The sequence below is a fragment of the Argopecten irradians genome, chromosome 16 (assembly GCF_041381155.1).
Source record: "Argopecten irradians isolate NY chromosome 16, Ai_NY, whole genome shotgun sequence".
NCBI lineage: Eukaryota > Metazoa > Mollusca > Bivalvia > Pectinida > Pectinidae > Argopecten > Argopecten irradians.
In genome coordinates this window covers 14,355,677-14,371,352 of record NC_091149.1, presented here as the reverse complement: position 1 = coordinate 14,371,352, position 15,676 = coordinate 14,355,677, and the positions used below count along the sequence as shown (strand labels likewise).

At 36.5% G+C, this 15,676-nt stretch overlaps 2 protein-coding genes across 4 annotated transcripts in view; one reads left to right on the top strand and one right to left on the bottom strand.

Moving 5' to 3' along the window:
* Positions 1-15,676, top strand: part of LOC138310463 (senecionine N-oxygenase-like) — a 54,487-nt gene that overhangs the window by 13,386 nt on the left and 25,425 nt on the right. The gene's annotated exons all lie outside the window — the stretch shown is intronic.
* Positions 5,411-12,257, bottom strand: LOC138310973 (uncharacterized; the record flags this gene model as incomplete). Its single annotated transcript, XM_069252348.1, has 7 exons — positions 5,411-5,703; positions 6,497-6,608; positions 7,085-7,250; positions 9,084-9,159; positions 9,563-9,714; positions 10,710-10,852; positions 12,108-12,257. Coding segments are annotated over 7 exons (882 nt in total), but the record flags the coding sequence as incomplete, so codon positions are not given.

The following is a 15,676-nucleotide window of genomic DNA, read 5'->3' as shown; positions in this document are numbered from 1 at the left end:
TGTCTCAAATTTCATATATAGGTTCCCCTAGGGCCCTAGTTGTGCATATTTCGATTTGGGACCGATCAATCATCAAGATGGCCGCCAAGGAGCCATCTTGGATTTTGATAGTTGAAGTTTGTTACTGCTGTTTCTCAGGAAGTACTGAAGCGATCTGTGACCTGTCTCAAATTTTATATATAGTATGTTTGCAAAAGTTTGAAAAGCAGAGAAAAGATCCCTCTTTCCATTGTCAGACATAGATCATTCTTTGGTGGGCGCCAAGATCCCTCTGGGATCTCTTGTTTTATCTACATGAGGATAAAACAGTTTCTTATTGAAAAAATGGGCGTAGCAGATCGAGACTTTTACATGATTATTCGTGATGTACATCTTTAAGTACATGATATTTTTCAAATCTTTGATGACGTGTCATTATGAAACGATATCATCCATATTAAATGAATTCTGGTTATTTTTTTTTTTTAATATTTTTTTTTTATTTTTTTCAAGACATTTTTTAGTACATAACATAATACAGGCATATACACATTCACTCCGACATACCATATACATTATACATGTATGTATAGTAATTGCAATCATATGAAGTACATACATACATTTGTATCTATTACATAGATTTATACATTTACTGGTTATTTTAACTTGATTATAGCAGTAGTTTTATTTTGTTGTTTTTTTTCTCTGTAAAAAAACTGTTTAACATTTCTTGTTCTCTAAAATGTATGTATTTGTAAGAGATTGAGTGCCAGCCAGGCGATATTGTCTATTATCACCAATTTTTTACTTATTTTTCGATAAAATGGGGGTAGCTAGCAGAGACTTTTGCATGATTATTCATGAAAATGCATATTCCAGGCAGCAATAGCAATTATGATGAACTACTTAATTGTATGTCATAGGGACAATTATAAAATGCCACATTCAAGTTTTAAGTCTCCCTTTATTTAAGAAAATAGCAGAGTAATAGCCTAATCCTTCTCCATACGCCAGGGGTTACTATCACTGACATAATATCTACCCCTGCACTATTTCATAATTAACTGATCGCCAGCTGTCAATCAAACCGCATTGTTTGTTCCTGGGGGTAGAGGCGTGGCTATTTTACACCTGGCAATCGGTCAATGAAACTGCAGGCAACAGAAGACACAGGTCACTAGATCATTTAACATACATCAAAGGAATTTTTATAATGTGGTTCACTGTACATATGTGTTGGTTTGAAGTTGGGTGTGACTTTCTCTGTAATCTTGAAAGGAAGTCTATGCAGGAATCAGTTTTGAGGTCACCTGAGATGAAGTCTCCAGTGACCTAATCTAATTTTGCAGAGACTTTTCAAGGCCAAAGGTCAATCAAAATTGTGAATTATATGGTCCCCTAGGAACCTGAGGGTTGGGGCCAAAAGGGGTCAATTAGGCTAAAACTTCAACAATCTTCTTCTAAAATTCAAGAAATAGTGGAATCAAATACTCTTCATAGATGGAATCACATGGGGAGGGGCTCAAGTTTACTATAGTTTTTATAGGGAAAACACATTTTTGAACATTATTTGGTCATTTGTAATAGAAAATGAGTCAAATGTTGTCAGAATTATCAGTATGATATGGCCATTGAATCCTATTAACAAATTTTCCATGACTGACCCCCAGGGGCCTGAGGATTGGGTCCAAAAGGGGTTTCTTTTAATTCATTAATGCTTTTTAAAGATTTGAACCAACTTTGCAATGTTACGTCAGTGATAGTAACCCCTGGAGTATTGAGGATGTAGCCAAAAATGATTTCTGCAAGCCTGTGATTGGTCAGTTTGTTTCTTCTGAAGTGGCTCCAATGTTACTATGAGATAGTCCAAGAGTGGATATTACGTCAGTGATAGTTACCCATGGAGTATTGAGGATGTAGCTTAAAAGGATTTTTTTCATTTTTTAATTACATTCCTTTATTGGTGTTTTTATAGACAATCAATTATATTGTATCTTTCAGGTTAACTGCCAGTATATATTATACAATGAACTACCAAGGTTGTTTAAATAAATAACCTTGACCTTTATTCAAGGTCACAGGGGTCAAATAGACTAAAATCCTTAAATGACTTCCAGCTCTGGTATATTTTTAGGTCAGGAAGATCTATTGTCATCATGCATCGTCCGTCATCGTGCGCCGTCCGCTATCGTGAGCCGTCCGCAGTCTGCAGTGCAAAACTTTTTCATTCAAACGAAAGGCCCAGGGTACTGATATTTGGCCTGTACCATGCTGGGATGAAGGGCTACCAAGTTTGTTCAAATGAATGACCTTGACCTTCATTCAAGGTCACAGTGGTCAAAAGGGCTACAATCTTAAAACAAATTCTTATCATGAACCAAATGGCCCAGGGTACTCATATTAGGTTTGCGGCATGCTGGGATAAAGGGCTGCCAAGTTTGTTCAAATAAATGACCTTGACCTTCTTCAAGGTCACAGGGGTCAAATAGGCTAAAATATTTTAAACAACTTCTTGTGAATAACTAAGAGGCCTAGAGACCTGATATTGGGTCTGTGGCATGCTAGAATGAATGGCTACCAAATTTGTTCAAACAGATGACGTTGACTTTCATTCAAGGTCACAGGGGTCAAATAGGCTAAAATCTTTAAACGACTTCATGTGAATAAGTAAGTAGCCTAGAGACCTGATATTGGGCCTGTGACATGCTGATATGAATGGCTACCAACTTTATTCAAATGAAGGCCAATGACCTTCATTCAAGGTCACAGGGGTCAAATAGGGTAAAATCTTTAAACGACCTCTTGTGAATAACTAATAGGCCTAGAGATCTGATATTGGGTCTGTGGCATGCTAGAATGAATGGCTACCAAATTTGTTCAAACAGATGACGTTGACTTTCATTCAAGGTCACAGGGGTCAAATAGGCTAAAATCTTTAAACGACTTCATGTGAATAAGTAAGTAGCCTAGAGACCTGATATTGGGCCTGTGACATGCTGATATGAATGGCTACCAACTTTGTTCAAATGAAAGACAGTGACCTTCATTCAAGGTCACAGGGGTCAAATAGGGTAAAATCTTTAAACGACCTCTTGTGAATAACTAAGAGGCCTAGAGATCTGATATTGGGTCTGTGGCATGCTAGAATGAATGGCTACCAAGTTTGTTCAAATGAAGGACCTTCACCTTCACTCAAGGTCACAGGGGTCAAAACGGCTAAAATCTTTAAACGACTTCTTCTCAAGAACCAAAAGGCCCAGGGTACTCATATTGGGTCTGTGGCATGCTTGGATGAAGGGCTATCAGGTTTGTTCAAATAAATTATCTTGACCTTCATTCAGGTCAAATAGGCTAAAATCTTTTAAGGACTTCGTGTGAATAACTTAATGGCCTATAGAGACCTGATATTGAGCCTGTAACATGAATGACTACCTTGAGACTGGAAATTGGATTTGCAGCATGGTGGGGATCAAGGGACCTTCATTCATGGTCTAATTCATTAAATATATCAGGACCTGGACTTCTTCTAATAAATTATTTCTTTTTGGATTGCCTTAACTGTGTGCCACTACTTTATTCTTTGATGTGTTGTATTGTGCCAATAGTCAGATGACCGTTAAGGCCCATCGGCCTCTCGTTCATAACCTAATGGAATTGGTCCCGTTTAAGGGTAACAACAAGAGTTATCTTCCCTTTCTCTTCTCTTCATTTCATCCGCGACACTCCTTCAGGTGTCGCCCAACTAGTTTACCAGTCTGTTTAAATGTTAACCATAATTATTTTGCAGCTTTTCACCACTGCATATCAATCGTTTTGGAACACATTTGGTTTGGAGAGTTACCTTGATTAATTGTCTTGTTGTTTGATGTAAGATGTAATATGATGATGTGTACGATTGCAACGCCCTGTTAACTGTTGTATGTATCAAGACATTACTTGATTTACTGGTAATTGATATAATATTAGCGGGCGGTAATGTTTTGGGATAATTTCAAATATAAAACCAAATGGTGTATAATATGATTTCAAAACATCAAAGTTTGTTATGTAAATTATTGGTTATTTTAACATAAAACTGAGCATTAGTCAAATGCAAATATTATATATATGTTGAGAAAGAAAAACAAAATCTTTAATTTGTGACATAAATTATTTCACAACCATCTAAGCTGACTTAAACCTATTCTATCCTTTATGATCAGTTGGCAACACAAGTACTCTGTAGACAGACAATTTTCGTTTATTTGATTGATATAATATAAAAACCAAGTAATGTTTCCTAGAAGAATATGATACATATGTATTAATTATCAGTTTATTCTTCCTATTTTTGTTTTATTTTTATATGTATGCTGTACATAACTAGGTTAATTATACATATCCAGATCATAGCGACACCTACATAATAATGTATTGTACATAACTAGGTCATAGGGACACCAACATATGTATTATACATATCCATGTACTTGACTGAAGGCCAATGTCATTCGTTTCAAAACACTAGGTGGCCCTTTATAGGCCACCTAGTTATTCGCAAGAAGTCGTTTCAAGAATTTAGCCATTTTGACCCCTGTAACCTTGAGTGAATATCAAGGTCATTCATTTTAAACAAACTTGCTAGTCCTTTATCACATCACACTACATAATATTATCTTATACGAGTACTCTGAGTCATCCTGACCTTTTGGATACGATGACCTATTTAAACAAACGAAACCAAACCGTGAACAACGACAAAAATATTGTCGATTGCATAAATAAAAACTATATATAGAATTTCATAATTAAAACGTGAAAAAATGTACTTCTAAAAGATGATCAACATTCGACAGAGCATATTAATGTTCATCATTTGAACACTTATCGGTGTTTTATCGTGTATTAATATATCTAAATAACAAAAACATAATATAAAATAATTTATTCTGCCTTTGGTGCATGCACAATTAGTACTTCATTCCATATAGGATAAAGTGCCATTGAATTTTTTCGGGATGCAATTAATTATTTTTTTTATATCTTTAACTTGAAGTAAAATTAGAAAATCAAACAAGGTGTGTGCTCCAGTCTAGCTCCCCCTCTCTCTCTAGCTGTCACCCTGATATAGCACTGGTCAGATTTATTTATATTGGTTAGTATATGTAACAAGAGAGTAGGTAGGTTTACACATCAATATTTGGCCATGATATATAACACCTGATATCTGCTACCCCAACAGCCCACACAATGTATCAATTCCGTGTTACACAAGGCTAATCACGGATTATGATATGACCAACATGTGTGTAGATAGTTATAATTGAAAACTGACCACCGTATACATGTACATACACGAGTAGCTGTACGTCTGGCACTGGCCAAATAGCATATTTTATGAATTCAAAATAAAACTTATCATACTATATTTAAAACAATAATAAATCAATATTTTATGTAAATTTTATTCATATGAGAACATGCTAATAAGTGAACAATAAGAACGATCATCAGATTTAATTTGATTTATAAAACTTGAAAAATTGATACAATTTATGTATAATAACGTAGTCAGTATATAATGGTTATGACTATCATGTTTATATGAAAAATAATCTTAGTTCAGCATCACGATTTTGATTTGGTATAGCAGAACAGTTCACTGTGTGAATTTTGCATTCACCAACACAAGAACAGCTGCAGCTACGAAGGTGATGGTATTCCCCATTTTAAATCTTACACCTGCAATAAACAAATACTTATTAAAAAATAAACACATTATATTGATTGAGAATTTAATTTCAAATAGAAATAATCTTCTTTCAAATAAAATGGCAAATGGGGTATACCATGTACTAAGTAAAATGAAACTCTAAAGTATTAACGGTTATTTTTTAGAGAATGTCAGATTAACAAGATCATCAACCGTGCGTTCCATTTGCAGATACAACTGGTACGAACCCGCTGTATCTGTAATGGAACGCGTTGTACCAGCCGAACCGAACCGGTACAAGTGGTTCGTTTTCAGAAGCGTACCACTTGTATCCAAGATGGCGGACCCGAGATTCTTCATTTGTCACCGGAATGTTTTCTTTGTTGAAAACAAGGCAGAGCATATTTATATTCGATACAATTATATGGATCGTTTATTTCAATGTGTCCTGAAACTATTTAGGTATTATTTTTATATCCATTTCATTGTTAACACCGAAAATACATTCGAAGCGTATCTTTCATATGGGTGCCGCCATCATGGAAAAATCCAAACGCGTTCCATTTGGCGGTGCCGTATCACTTTAGTGCAACTGGTACGAATCCGCAAGTGGAACGCATGGCAAATGTTACATGTAATAACACTATCGGTATTGTTCTGATAATTATGAACTTATCAAGTCTCGGCAAAGACGAAATTGCTGTATTGATAAAAGATGCTTGAGTCAATCTAATGTCGATAAATGTATACAAGTACATCAGTAATATTTGTCAACCAGAGATTAAATGTTATCTTCGTCGTCACCGAAGAGTGTTTACTTACGCTCAGCACCACTAGTTATCGGAGAATCTGTAATAGCCAGGGATGCTGAGGCCTGCTCCATGGTTACGTCATCAGACAGACGATTAGTCCTCTTCCTCTTTGATGCGCAAGTCTATTTATATGAAAAAGATGTAGTATATTATGTTATAATATGCGAATTAAATGTTTATCGTGCAAAATACAGTAGGCATACTTAAGCATTTATTATGATATATTTTATTCATTTAATCAATGAAAATGTCAAAGAATAAAACAGCATTGAGCTTGCTTACACGTACATCATATGCTAAGATGTTCTATCACGTTCCAGATCATATCATGACGTCAAGTGTTCACGTTATTTCCTATTGTTTTCATGAGGTACTGAATGTAAATCACGACACAAGATAGTTATAGTTTGCAATTAACGTGGCATTACGCATTGACGCGCTTGTTACTTTTCTTTTATTGAGGTTTTGGAAGAAGACCTTGATCCTTTAGAATGCGGCATCATGTTTATTGTCACGGAATGATTAATGAAATTTCTTTTATTTAAATAATTAGAAACACATGATTGATAAGTAAAGGTCCAGTATTACATGTACATACCAAATCGCATTTCTTTCCTTTATACCCATTTGGGCACACACGCACCGTGCACGTGATCGTGATTGATTTGGACTGCCCTACAAGCCGGAAACCGTACATCGTGTTTGAAATTACACTGCCATTGTTTTGCCATTTCTCTCCGAATACTTCTGTGTTATGCTGACAGCTGTAAAGTAAAATAAATAGTCATCACCACAAAAAGTACAAAATACACTTGTTTTAAAGACCGATCAGATGGATATACATCTGCACTGCATCTGGTAATAATGGGATTGTAAAATATTCAATAATAATAGAAAACATAATTGAAAATGTACTTTGTAGAATGCCATATATTCGAATTGTAAATGTCAGCAGAATTGTTTCCTGATTACAATTATATAATTATGTAGTCAAATAATACACTTTTTACACAGATCGGGCTCAACATGCTTCAATTTATAACTTGATAGTTCAATATTAGAGAACCTAATTAAACAACATATTCGATTACTGCTTTATTCCAATTGTCACATATAACATTGCACATGACTTATTTCGAAATATCCCTTAAACTGCTTCAAACAACTCATAATGCATAAAAGATGGTTGAAACTATGGAAAAAATGGTAGCTGTCCTTTGCTGTGTGGCATTTGTAACTTGAGAATCCTTAACCAACCAGTTTTTTTAGCACAACTGATAACACAAAAGCGTTGCGACGGGTTTCATGAATTGCACTGATGGGAGTGTAACATAAGTCATATCACTCATGTATACCAAACGAGCTTTAAAGTGGATATGTTTTGGAACAGAACATCATTGCTATTTCGCCTTAAGTTATTGGCTTGTTGGCCTAATATGAAGACGACTCCGTAACAGTGACACAAGCGAAATATATTAAATACTTGCTGTGTCATTCAATTATTCAGTCATTATAGAAATGCACAACAAGTATTACAATTTAAACAAATTATATATACATATGAACTCTATAGCATGTTGTATCTGGTATTACATTAACATAGGTTTTGGCTCTGTAAGCATGATATCAAAATAGGTTTCTTTGACTTTTTTTTCTGTTTTTAGAAACAATTGACCTTAGATTGTGGATAAAAGTTTATGTTGTATCGTGCATATTTATCCGTTCATACAAGCCATACGAAGCAATACGGTGATTGATGGTCATTACTAAGGTAACCTTCTACGCTCTTTTAAAGATGCTCTTCCGCTGATAAATGGTATTTTCTCTATCAAAAACAGGAGCAGACAAAGTAGAATTTTTCTTCAGTTGAAAACGTTACCTACTTTACACTTTTACCACCATTGAAACGTGTGAGCTTCTAATTGCGCATGCACCAAAAGCAAAATAAATAATTTCATATTAATTTTTGTGTTAATTAGACTGATGTATACACGATTTAACATCAGTTACTGTTCAAATGATGAGTACTGTTTATGTTCTGTCGGCGGTGGAGCATATTTAAAGGTTTATTTATAATATTATACAATTATGGCCCTCTGTGGAGGGATACATCTAGAATTGTCTCCCTGGAAAGAGTTATTTTCTCGAGGGCGAAGCCCGAGGGAAAAAAAATCTTTCCAGGGAGACTATTCTAGATGTATCCCGACACATAGGGACATTATTATTTTATTATACCGAACAAAATTAAAAGAAAAGAATCTCTGTTAAAAGAAACCATGAAGATATTTCCCAACAACAACGTTACTTAATTCGTTTTGCTACAAAAAAGCAACAACGTTGCCATTGTTTGTTGACGTTGCAGATGACGTCAACTTCCCGTCACGTGCGGAGCTTCCAAGGGGGTATTTCCCTGATTTTTTTCCCTTGCTCCTATCAGAACATTCTAAATGAAAGTAAGGTATAATAATTTGTTTTACTTTATGACGCATTCGCATTTGACATGAGTAGACAATCTGTTACGTTATATGATATAAAGGAGATATGTGTTCAGTAAAATCAGTCAAGAATATATTAAATTTTATAATATTTATCATTACCTTGACTCCGTCCATAGTGTAACATCTTTGCCATTTCCACTCGCCTTACATTTCGTTGGCTTGATTGATGTTTTGCCTATAATATACAATATATGTGAATTCGTTTATGGTAGCTATCTTGAATTTTGAAAGCATGGCAATATTGAAATTTGAAAGCATGGCAATATTTTTGCTTGAAATTTGCATATCCACACATCATTTAATCCTTACAAAAAGTGACATCGTTATTTTTGTAGACTGTAAAAATATACAAGTTGGATTAATTAAATGAGCGTCTAACGTAATGATAAAGATTGCACCATAAAGCTCCTGTCTCGTTTTTTGGTATTTTGAGGCTATAATTGTGGCTGACAGATGAATGAGATATATCGTAAATGATTCACTGAATACAACAATTAAACTATTCTTAAATAGGCAAAGTCACGCACTTTTATTACTTAATTTCATATTTGTTATCATACATTAGTTTAATAATTTACCTGGTATCTTTATGGCAATAGTCAACTTCTGACCGATATCTGCTTCAGTTACACTAGCGTTGGTGGCGTCCATAATTACCATTGATAGTTTAGAGACTGGAGTAGGGGTTGGTGTAGTTGCCATAGCTACGACCGGGGGATTGGATTGGCCGCTGAAGATATAGATTATAATATAACACCTGTTTTGATTACCAAACACTTCTTTTTGTCTTTTAATAGTAACTCAAGTCACGAGAAGCCCTAATTTTGCAGTAGATGAAATTCAGTCAATATCTCTTATCAACAGATGCAATTTCATTTTACTCTGACGAAGTCATTCTAACAAGACAGGTAAAATCCGTAAAATATTTGTCAAAAGCGTTAGGAACATTCAAATTCATATTCTCTGAAATTGGTTTTTTATCAATATATTATTTAAAAAAAATGTTTTCAACTTTAATCTAACAATACAAATTAAATGCATTTTCTAAGGTCTGAATCACTACAAACGTTATTCGCTAAACTTAACCTTTGTATTTTTCTATTTGTTTTGTTGAATTCACGAAATAAACAGTTCACTCGGTTGATATAGCTTGATACAAACCAAGTTAAATCTGAATTATTAGAACATGAAATAAAAGTCTCGAGTTTTAGCATCTTAAATATTTGACTCTACAAGATAAAACATATATGAATTCAACCAAAAAAAAACTGTTTCAACTTTATTTTGTATTTTCTGCACACCATAGGGTCAAAAATCTACATTTGAATTGTTTGCCTCCGAGTAATGCGGACCGGTATATATTGATTTGTTGAGCGCTTACAGCGACTGATATCCAGTAATTCAGTATAACTCGCCATTCGTCTCTTGAGAGAAACATAATAAAAAGCCTTTTTTTCATCATTACTTTGATAGTATAATAGACGTTTCACAAGCACACAAATCCATCATGTGTTCAATGTATTTTGGAACTTTATTGAATTAGTCAAAATAAGTTTTTTAATTAGAAAAAAATAGAAGACGGTCTAAGTTTTCGGCCAATGTGTCCTATATTTAAACCGGGACGCAACTGTTGTTAGAGGTCGATTCACACACGTTGGTCCACTGTTTCAATACAGCACATATTATATCAGTCAACAAATGGCTATTGCCGACAATGATATTTACCCAATGTTTTCGTTCACTGATGCATTTAGATAGTAGGGTTTTATGTTGACAGTCTCACACTTGATTTTGAAAGTTTTGGAGTGTCGACCTCCAATGATGCCTGTCTCATTGCTCGCCTCAAGTATGATATCAACCGTTGAATTCTGAAAAAAAGGTTCACGTCGTTCGATTATGTCTTGTATTTATAAGTCATCAGCGAAATGATAGAAAATTATTTCTAATATATCTAATCTTAAATGCGATTTCAGGTTTAAATCATAATTAAATTATACTGTATAGTTATACAAGCTCAGGTATGCATGTTTTAGTTAAAGTTATATGTGCCGTAACTGGGCGATAATTTTGACATGCTATTTTGTCATCATGAATTTATCAAAAACCATAAAGCTTGATGAATAAAGCTGTAAAACCATTCAAATAGCTTCAGATGACTTATAAACGTTAGTTATAACACAGAAATTTTGTACTGAAAAATTGTTGTTTTTATGCCTTAAATATGTTTAAATGAAAACATACCTGCAGAAGGCACTTTATCATTACTAAAAACATTGTAAAAATGTGTAATGAAAATGTACTGCCAAAAATCATGTTCAGCTCTTATTTGTTCATGTAAAATTAAAACCTATGCATTGAAAGCACTGTAATTTTCAAAAAGTTGGTAATTATTGGTGATGAATACTATATTAAAAGCTAATCTTGATTCGTGAGATTGAAAAATACGGCACATATAACTTTAAGATTATCAAAGTATCCAGATGAATATGACCAGTAATGGCATCTCTTGACTGAAAAAGACATTAACCAAATGTGTTTTGTGTTTGAGAATTATTCCAATAGTACGTTATTCTCTCTTGGTATTATAATAATCGCTATCATTACAACGGAAAGTAAGGAAATATTAAGAGCAAATTCAAACGTACATGTGTAGTGTTTTCCCTGCAATCTGATCAACATATACATACTTATTGTCACTACGTTTGAAGGAGTGGTTATAAGGATCTTTATATTAATCAGATTGATTTTCCCCTCCACTCCATAATAAGCATAACTTACACAATACTTTAGAGTTAGCTGCGTATTTTATGTTATCTATAACATCGTTTGTAAGGGGCTCATTACAATTTCAGAGATCAAAGAGGAGTACAAAGCTTCAAATGTCGCAGTTCCTACAGTTCAAGGTTTCGAGCAATTGTTTAAATTTATATCAGAAATACGTAAACAATCGGATGGAAAGATGTCTCGGTCGACTACTATTTGTTAACAATTTCTATCATAAAAATACACAACAAAGTTAACGACACTACATTTCAGTAGCCAAAACGAAACATTTAAACACTATTGCAATATTAACTTCCGGCTTAAAGTTTATTGTAGATTACTCTCGTTCTACTCACTCACTTTGGTGCAGTTTGAGAGTCTGATAGATCCGTCTTGAAGTCGGGTTGGATTGGCACATTTCTTTTCAGACGGGTATTTGACTACAACATTTGATAAGTCGCCCTTATTGTTTATAATTTCGATCCCTCCATCGTCGGTGCAGTCTGCAATTTTAGAATATATTTATGTTTTTTTTAGAATTAGTGACTCGTGTCTTCTGTACTCTAAATATGCAGGAGAAATTGGAGCAGAAATAACCTTAAAGTATGTCTCTAAATACGATAACATTGAACATTAACTATAATGTGTAAAAACCTAAATCAGATAATTGAACAAGATCGAAACAGTTAATTGCGACATAGGTGTTTTCCTATTATTACGCTATATAGTTTCCGAACATTTTCACATATTTGAAATGCGTACTCTCGGACATCCATGACAATATATCTCGATACTCCTAAGATGGAGAACATACACATATTCTATCTATCAACCATTTCTCCAATACCTGACAGGGCTTTTTCGAGGTGTCATGCAAATTGATAACTCTGTCTTTAACCAGGGTATGAAGAAGCTATTCCGTACGCGCTAGACAAGAAATGAAGACATCAGTACATGTGATGACCATTTTCGACGACGGTATCAATGTTAACAATTTATAATGTCCCTGTTATGACGGCGCTATGCAAATTCATCTTAAAGTTTAATTTCACTATAGGTTTGAACAGTGTGAAGAAAAAACTATTAAACATTGATCAGGCGAACGGCGATATCCATCGCTTGTTAAAGATTATGACTATTAACAATAGGCAGGCTACGTGTTGGCCTACCCGAAATCTTGCATTCGAGTGAAAATACCCTGTCCACTTGACAGACCCTTGTTATATTCTATTAATCAAAATATATAGATTTAATATATTTTCAATAATTCCATGGCGAAAGGCTAGTAAAAACATGTAAATAAAAAATATGAATGAGTGATGAGATACAACATACGGTGAAACAAATGAGAAATGTAAATGTTTCGAGAAACCCTAGAAATTGAAATTGTCCTGTAATAAAATCTGTACAAAATATTACTCACTGTAATAAAACAAATTAGTATCGTTTGCAACAAAATTGCCACAGAAGCTGTAGTTGCCACAGAAGCCGTAGTTGTCACGGAGGTCGACCAGAGTGCGTATTGATCGTATTTGCCACAGGGGTCGTTTTTTGTTACAGAGGTCGTATTGCCACAGGGATCGTTTTTGTTAAAAGGTCTAACAGAGTCGTATCGCCAGAGGGCCGTATTGCCACAAGTTCGTAATCGTATTTGCCAAGAGGTGGTTTGCCAGGTTATTTGCCACAGAGGTGATATACAGAGGTTTGCCACAGAAGCTGTAGTTGCCACACGAAGCCGTAGTTGTCACGGAGGCCGTAGTTGTCACGGAGGTCGTATTTGCCACAGCGGTCATATTTGCCAGAGAGGTCGTATTTGCCACAGAGGTCGTATTTGCCACAGGGGTCGTTTTTGTTACAGAGGTCGTATTTGCCACGGGGATCGTTTTTGTTACAAATGTCGTATATGCCTCAGAGTTCGTATTTGCCACAGAGGTCGTATTTGCCACAGAGTTCATATTTGCCACAGGGGCCGTATTTGCCACAGAGGTCGTATTTGCCACAGAGATTGTATTTGCCACAGAGGTCGTATTTGCCACAGAGTTTGTATTTGCCACACAGAGGTCGTATTTGCCATAGAGGTCGTATTTGCCACAGAGGTGGTATTTGCCACAGAGGCCGTATTTGCCACAGAGGTCGTATTTGCCACAGAGGTCGTATTTGCCAAGGTCGTATTTGTTAGAGGTCGTATTTGCCACAGGAGATCGTTTTTGTTACAAATGTCGTATTTGCCACAGAGTTCGTATTTGCCACAGAGGTCGTATTTGCCACAGAGGTCGTATTTGCCACAGAGGTCGTATTTGCCACAGAGGCCGTATTTGCCACAGAGGTCGTATTTGCCACAGAGGTCGTATTTGCCACAGAGGTCGTATTTGCCACAGAGGTCGTATTTGCCACAGAGGTCGTATTTGCCACAAAGGTCGTAATTGCCACAGAGTTCGTATTCGCCAGAGGGTCGTTTTTGTTACAGAGGTCGTATTTGCCACAGGGATCGTATTTTGTTACAGAGGTCGTATTTGCCACAGAGTTCGTATTTGCCACAGGGCGTATTTGCCACAGAGTTCGTATTTGCCACAGAGGTGTATTTGCCACAGAGGTGGTATTTGCCACAGAGGTGGTATTTGCCACAGAGGTGATATTTGCCACAGAGGTGACATTTGCCACAGAGGTGGTATTTGCCACAGAGATGGTATTAATCACTGAGGTAGTACTTGCCACAGAAGCTGTATTTGCCACAGAAGCCGTATTTGCCACAGAAGCCGTATTTGCCACGAGGTGTATTTGTCACAGAGGTCGTATTTGCCACAGCGGTCATATTTGCCACAGAGGTCGTATTTGCCACAGAGGTCGTATTTTCCACAGGGGTCGTATTTGTTACAGAGGTCGTATTTGCCACAGGGTCGTTTTTGTTACAAATGTCGTATATGCCACAGAGGTCGTATTTGCCACAGAGGTCGTATTTGCCACAGAGGTCGTATTTGCCACAGAGGTCGTATTTGCCACAGAGGCCGTATTTGCCACAGAGGTCGTATTTGCCACAGAGGTCGTATTTGCCACAGAGGTCGTATTTGCCACAGAGGTCGTATTTGCCACAGAGTTCGTATTTGCCACAGGGGCCGTTTTTGCCACAGAGGTCGTATTTGCCATAGAGGTCGTATTTGCCACAGAGGTGATATTTGCAACAGAGGCCGTATTTGCCACAGAGGTCGTATTTGCCACAGAGGTCGTATTTGCCACAGAGGTCGTATTTGCCACAGAGGTGGTATTTGCCACAGAGGTCGTATTTGCCACAGAGGTCGTATTTGCCACAGAGGTCGTATTTGCCACAGAGGCGTATTTGCCACAGAGGTCGTATTTGCCACAGAGGTCGTATTTGCCACAGAGGTCGTATTTGCCACAGAGTATTTGCCACAGAGGTCGTATTTGCCACAGAGGTCGTATTTGCCACAGGGGCCGTATTTGCCACAGAGGTGGTATTTGCCACAGAGGTCGTATTTGCCACAGGGGCCGTATTTGCCACAGAGGTCGTATTTGCCACAGGGGCCGTCGTATTTGCCACAGAGGTCGTATTTGCCACAGGGGCCGTATTTGCCACAGAGGTCGTATTTGCCACAGGGGCCGTATTTGCCACAGAGGTCGTATTTGCCACAGGGGTCGTATTTGCCACAGAGGTCGTATTTGCCACAGGGGCCGTATTTGCCACAGGGGCCATATTTGTGCCACATAGGTCTTATTTGCCACAGACGTCGTATTTGCCACAGAGGTCGTATTTTCCACAGGGGCCGTATTTGTCACAGAGGTCCATATTTGCCACAGAGGTCGTATTTGCCACAGAGGTCGTATTTGCCACAGAGATTGTATTTGCCACAGAGGTCGTATTTGCCCACAGAGTTCGTATTTCCCACAGGGCCGTTTTGGCCACAGAGGTCGTA